At 42.1% G+C, this 7,298-nt stretch overlaps 1 protein-coding gene across 1 annotated transcript in view; it reads left to right on the forward strand.

Annotated features, from left to right (window-relative positions):
• The window catches only part of PTGER3 (prostaglandin E receptor 3), a gene marked incomplete at its 5' end in the record, with an annotated part of 14,417 nt that extends 7,142 nt beyond the window's left edge, over positions 1-7,275 (forward strand). The window contains one exon of the mRNA XM_014526199.2: positions 6,440-7,275. Within this exon, the coding sequence (XP_014381685.1) occupies positions 6,440-6,727 (288 nt within the window). The remainder of the gene's footprint in view (positions 1-6,439) is intronic.
• Between the last annotated feature and the right edge of the window lie 23 nt (positions 7,276-7,298).

Raw genomic sequence — 7,298 nt, forward strand, 5'->3', positions numbered from 1 at the left:
AAGTCATTACATCCCAATCCACATGATAGTTTCATATATAATATGAAATATTATGGAACACTGTTATGTATCACTTTCAGACTTGTGAAATACAGTCCTAAGCCCTTTGCTTTGGGGAGGTCATAATTCAGTAAATGACCTGCAAGAAAAGCTGCTAAATTCCTTGGTATAAATCAGTGAGCCCTATTCTATTCAGGCTTTACTTTCCTCCTCCTAGGTTGCAACACCACCATACATCTTCCAAGTTGTAGCAGAACTGATTCCCCTACAGAAGATGTGAAAGTACATATTGTAGGGACATTTAGAGAGAGAATCCTCTGGTCCTCACAAAGCTCTTCAGCTCAGTGAGGGTCTCCTCAGCATCAGAGGGTGAGGTAGAGAGGAGAGAAGAAAAGAACGAGCTGGAAAATATGCTGCTAAATGGAGTCTCCCTTATTTTCTTCCCATTGTGCAAGGGAGCCATACAAGGGGTTGATGCAGGTCCCTCTATGAAAGACATATCAAAGCATGGGAAACAAGATTCTTTTCCTCAGCCACTATCTTCTTGACCAGTTACTCATGTTGATCAACAGCCAATCCTTTAGATACAATCACCATCTTATTCTCCCCAAACCCAACATGGCTACTAAGAGCAATGGTATAGTTTGGCACAAAGAGTCATGACAAACTACAATTCTAGATTATAGTAGAATTGGCCACTGAATGGAGATGGAGAGCGCCTGCAACCCAGGAATGTACTCGTGCCACTCTTCACAAACTGCAGAAGTTGCAAGCTGGAACATTAGACTTAAGACACGTTTGTGTGTTTATTTTTCAGTATAATGGATGTTCTTTCAAAATGCTTTATTTTATAAGCTCTGGGAGTGTCTGAGCTTTTACATATATGCACTGAATATGTTGAGATACATTTAAAATTAGTCTGGGCAGATCACAGGCAAATGTACAATAGAGAGTAAGCCTGTTTACTGGAAAGATAAACTCAGTGATTTAGTAGGTTTTTAGTATCTCTAATATTCATAATTCTGGTTTAATTGCCACATTGCTGTATGTATAACAGTTTCATAGAAGAAGGCAATTCATTACATTACATACATTCATTACATTACAAATTATAAGCCAGACGCCCTATTTATACATTTCACTGTAGTTCTACTGACTTTATTGATTTAAACTACCTGATTCTGCTAGCCTGTAACATTTATAATCTTCAATTTAAAATATTTTAAATGGCCAGTGCCAGCTTCATACAATTATCCCTTTACATGTCTATCAAACTAAAGTGAAGTTTCCAGTAAAACAATTTAATAGTGTATAAAAAGTGGAGCATTATATAGTATGAAACAAAATAAACAGGACGTGGTATATGAAAACAGACTCTTTTAAAAGTACTGTCTTTTATCCGTCTGTTGTTGTTACAGTTCCGTTAACATAGGGACAATCAAACAAGACAAGAGATTGCAATGAATGAGCTATCATCAAGTTCTTAAAACATGCCTGGGTGCTGAACCAAAAGAAAATCATAATAGTACTTGGCTTTTATTTGATGTAATGTATGCACGTGGGCTTGTTTACATTTCATGCTTGTATTTTGGTAATGCCTAACAGCCCATTCAAGGTGTTACCCCATAGTGCTAGACCCCATTGAGAATGGGCATAGAATACAAACACAACAGCAAGTTCATAGTCTACAATGGAGGTGGCTTTAAATAAAGAGCAGGAGTTAACTGAAGGCAGAAGAAATTGATAATGGCAAAATTCCTGTTTTTAAGCAATAGCAGCAATCCAAAAATTTCATAGATTTCATAGACATTAGGGTCTGCAAGGGACCCAAGAGATCATTAAGTTCCCAGCTTAACCATGAGGACATCTTGGGGAACTAGGTCTTCTTGAAGTCCAGGTATATGGTGTCCACATCATCGCCCTTGTCCAGGGCACATGTCACCTGGACATAGAAGGCGATGAGGTTGGTCAGGCATGACCTGCCAGTCGCTTCTGGCTGGCATTCAGAAGCTTGCCTTTCATCAGTCTGGCATTGATGGATCCCTTGAGGGGATTTTCCTTGAGGATTTTTCCAGGGACAGACATAAGACTGATTGGTCCATAGTTCCCCGGGTCATCCCTCCTCCCTTTCTTGTAGATAAGGACCATGTTGGCTCTTTTCCAGTCATCTGGGACCTTGCCTGAGTGCCACAATTTTTCAAATATTTCTGCCAAGGGGGATGCAATGATGTCTGTCAGCTCCTTCAAGACCCTTGGGTCCATTGTGTCTGGACCTGCAGACTTGTGAATGTCCAGTTACTCAAAGTGTTCCCTCACCTGATCCGCATCGATTTTAGGCCCATCACCCGCTCCCAGATTGGTTTGTGCCATTCCTGACTGTGATCCTCCTGGGAGGGTGAAATAACAATGCAAAAAAGTAATTTAAGAGATTGGCCCTTTCTTGGGCATCATAAGTTGGTCAGGCCGCAGCTGGAATACTGTGTCCAGTTCTGGGCGCCCCACTTCAAGAGGGATGTGGACAACATTGAGAGGGTCCAGAGGAGGGCCACCCACATGATCCAGAGACAGCAGGGCAGACCCTACAATGAGAGGCTACGGGACCTGAACCTGTTCAGCCTTCACAAGAGAAGGCTATGGGGGGACCTGGTGACCGTCTATAAACTCACTAGGGGGGACCAGAAGGGTTTGGGGGAGACCTTGTTTCCCCCAGCGCCCCCAGGGATAACAAGAAATAACAGCCACAAGTTGTTGGAGAGTAGGTTCAGATTAGACATCCGTAGGAACTACTTCACAGTCAGGGTGGCTAGGATCTGGAACCAACTTCCAAGGGAAGTGGTGCTGGCTCCTATTCTGGGGGTCTTTAAGAAGCGGCTCGATGCCTACATGGCTGGGGTCATTTGAGCCCAGTTTCTCTCCTGCCCAGACAGGGGGTCGGACTTGAAGATCTACAAGGTCCCTTCCGACCCTACTTCTATGATTCTATAAAGTTAGTTGCCCCATTGGATCACTCAGGGGCTCCTTATTCAGCCATGGGGGCTTTCTTGCCCGTTGACTGCATTTCTCGTGAGATGGTATGGCTTTGCCCTGTACGTCAAGGATTATGTTTTTAAGAAATGACCAATCCTCGTGTGCTCCCTTTTCTGGTGGGGTATGGCCTCTAATTGCCTAACTGACCAATTCTCTCAGTTTGCAAAAGTCAGCCTTCCCAACTTAAGAACTTTTGCTTTACTGCTGGGTTTGCCTGCTCTTTGGTGAACTAAGAAGTTGACCAGTTTGTGGTCGCTGTCACCAAGCTTCTTCTCAATCCGCAGATTGCTCACTAGGTCCACCCCATTGGCCACAGACCTCTGGGTTAGGTAGAGGTCATCGATGCATGTGAGGAAGCTACGTGACCTGTCAGATTTGGCCATGTGCTCGTCCCAAGAGATGTCAGGGAAGCGAAGTTGAAGTCCCCCATGACGATCATGGGTTGGGAGCGCGTGGCCTTGAACAGTTCCCTATTGAATTCTTAATCTAGGTCATCCTCTTGGTGGGGAGGTCTGTAGTAGACTCCTATGAGTAAGTCACCCTCCCCATGTTCTCCTCGTATCTTGACCCAGAGGGTCTCAAGATGCCCTTCCTGGTTTGGAAACTCGATCTGCAGGGAGTGAGCTGATCCTTGATGTAGAGAGCTACACCCTCACCCCTCTTCCCAACACGGTCTCTCCTATACAGGTTATAGCCCTCTATTGCCACTTACCAGTCATAGGTGGAGTCCCACCAGCTCTCCGTAATTCCTACCAGGTCATAATCATTTTCACATAGGAGAAGGACCAGTTCCTCATGCTTATTTCCCAAGCTCCTGGCATTTGTGTACAGGCAGTTAAGGCTGCCATGAAATGCCCAATGCTTCCCTGAGAGGTTTAGCAGGACCTTTCCTTGGGCTGTCTCCCTTGCATTGCCCAAGTTATTGGTAGTGCAGCTGACATGACCTGGGCTAGAACTGTTAGTAGACTGCCAATCCCCCAGCAGTCTCAGTTAAAAGCCCTGTCAAGAAGGTCAGCCTTAGCAGGTCATTTCACATTAATTTTAACGATTTAGCAGTTGGGTCCATAGGTTCCAATAATGGCCTTCGCCCACTCAGAACTAGGTGCTATGCAAACACATAACCCAGGACCTGCCTCACAGAGCTTGTATTGCATCTGCGTCTCTGTTGCCCGCCTTAACCTCTGTTTTTCTTATTTAGAATGAGAATTCATGACAGATTTCTCTAGCACATCATCCAAAAAGGGGGCCTCTGATGTCATTTGGAGCATCTGGAAATTCTGTGACATAAACACTAATCGGCTCTTCCCGTTGAAAACAAAACTTGCAGATGTTCATGTGAGAGAGTTCCAGGGTAACAGAAGAAGTAATTTCTCTGTACCCCCTTTAAAATATCTATTAGTTTTGCTCTTAGATATTGCCCCAGTATGTAGCTGAAATTCAGATACCCTGACAAAGTTCTACACCTAATTTCCACTGAGAAGGTTTTTGAGTCTGTATTTATAGACTGCAGAAAAGAGGCTGTAATATGAAGCTTGCTAAACCTTGTATGTACTGGAGATCGTGAGTTTGTCCAAAATAGTACTAAATTTAAAAACAACTGCACTTTATATACAGAAAGCTTGGTGGCGGTGAGCAGGGTCAGAATTTGAGGGCAGATACCAACTAATCCTTGGAAAAATACATAAGTATTTAACATCCTTAAAAACGGGCCTCATATTTCCCAGCATTATATTAAGATATGAAAATATCACAGTACGCAGAACCACTTTACCAGCTTCCTTGTCATTGCTATTACCCAGACAAGCAATAGACTTGACAACAGAAAAATGGGGATCTTGTAACTCAGCTTGACATGCAGAGCTTTGGGTTTTAGCTCTAGCTCTTTCAAGGCTTCTCATGTGAGCTTGGGAAAGTCAATTAAACACTTGGTTGCCTTAGTTTCAAAGAACTTAAGAAATGCCATTTACTGGGTGACACCTTTGGTCCATCTGGCCCAGTATCCTGTGTCACACACTGGCAGAGTGTGAATGCTGAGGGGGAAGGTGAACAGGACATGTTCAGAATGTCTTCCCTGCTCCTCTACAATTGCAGCTTGTGTTTTTGAGGTGGCACTCCTATCTGCCATGCTTAATACCTACTGATGGGCTTTTCCTCCAAGAATGTGTCCAATCTGCTTTTGAATTGGGTCAAGCTATCATCAGCCTTCACATCTTTCCTGTCCTGATGCTTTCTTACAAGGCTCATTTCATTCATGTTTGTAAAGCACTTTGAGCTTCTCAGATGAAAAGTACTGTTGAAGTGCAGATTGTTTTAATTGCTTGAATAGTTACATTACACTATATTATATTCAACTGATAAGCCCTTTAAAAGCCACAAGCCTGCTGGCAATGCATAAACCAACACGGAGAACTGAGTTGCTACATTCAAATGTTCATCTGAACCATCTATTTTAATAAACAATATAAAATATTGCACAGATCTAATCTGACATCCAGAAGACTTTTTCAGAGGGGAGCAGTAACACCTGGTTATGTTTTTGCTGTACCTCAGGAGGTGATACAGGGTGTGTCTACGCCTGTGCTTCAGTGTTCAGTAGCCTTTTCTACTGTGCTTTAAAGCAGCACATCAAAAACCATGCCAGTACACTAATGCACAGTAGACTAAGCTACTGCGCATTAGCATCACCTAAAAAACATGCTCTTACACTACTGTGCATTAGTGTACCTAATGCACATTTATTTAGTACCTTATATTGGAGGTACTGCATTTAATTTGCATTTGTAAAAGCACATTAATGCACATATAGATACACCCACTTTGAACAATAAGACTGCCCAAAAGAACAGTTTTCCTGAGTAACATAGGGTTCAGTTAATGCCACCTGACCCCAAGCTCTTCTTTAGAAATGAATAATATCTCTATTGCTTTATCTGAAATTTTAAAAATGGCTATGCCCAACAAAAGTCCCAAGGAAGAATTTAAAAGTGAGTAATTGTAAATTGATTTGTTTCCTAACTTCAGCAACTTGTTATTCTAAATATGTCACCCATCCATCACATGGACCTAATGCCACTTGTGCCATGTCCCAAGGAGGGGAAAAGGCAGATGCCCCCTTGATTAAATACCAGATGTATAGATCCAAGTAAGGGATATGTATAGGTTAAAATGTTATCATCTCCTTTTACTGCTGTGAATTGAAGCTGTGTCCCGCCCCCCCCCCAACATAGAGTATGAAGTTCATAAGTATACCCTCTATTTGCCATGATTATGGTTTGATTTGGGGGAATCTGCAATGGGGGGAGGGAAACCTCTGTTCTGTTGATCTCTTTTCTGTAAGATGTTTCTGCAGAAAGCAACAAAGATGCATATTTCTTAGAAAAAAAATTAAATTATTTTTCTCACCTCTCCTTAGATGATGATGTTGAAAATGATCTTCAATCATACATCTATTGAACACTGCAACGCAACCAGCTACGTGGACGAAAACTCAGAACTGAAGGAAGAATGCAATTTCTTCCTGACCGCTGTCCGTTTGGCCTCACTAAACCAGATTCTGGATCCCTGGGTTTATCTGCTGTTAAGAAAGATCCTCCTCCAAAAATTCTGTCAGGCAGCAAGTGCTGTCTCCGGCTGCTCTAACACCAGATGGAAAGAGCGACAGGTCACTTTCTCAGATGACATGAGACAGACAACAGCATGAAAAAATGTTGATTCAACTTGCATGCAAACTACTTTTCACAAGTAGTTTTAAATTTTACTGTGAATTTGGGCATCTGTGGCATGACAGTGTTCCTGCATAAATAGCTGCAGTGTAAGTGGTATGAATGGACATAGAGGGCCAGATAATTGCATATCATGTGTGCCAACAATGCTTAAATATAAACAAAGGGATGTGTTCTGTTCTTAACAGTAACCTCTAATTCTGGTGTCTTTGGCTGAGAGCATTCAACCTCCAGAATGTAGTCAAGCTAAATACATCATGATTTCTAAGGATTCTTCTTGCATCAAGTCAGAGGAATCAGCCATTGTTTTGTAAGGGAGACACAGATTCAACTGCAACTCTACTAAATTTTGACACTAGGATTATCTACTACATCCAGATATTATTTCTTCCTCCAATTCTTTTTCCTTTTTGAGGGAAAAGTACAAGAACTTTAAGGAAGAAAATAATAGGAAGCCTTTAATTTCTCCCAAGTTCAATGTTTTGTTGCAAGAAGTGAAAATGACATGTATTTTGATGATGACATTTTCTTTGAAATGCCGAAAGGCAG

This window comes from Alligator sinensis, unplaced genomic scaffold (genome assembly GCF_000455745.1).
Source record: "Alligator sinensis unplaced genomic scaffold, ASM45574v1 scaffold1052_1, whole genome shotgun sequence".
In the NCBI taxonomy this organism is placed as follows: domain Eukaryota; kingdom Metazoa; phylum Chordata; order Crocodylia; family Alligatoridae; genus Alligator; species Alligator sinensis.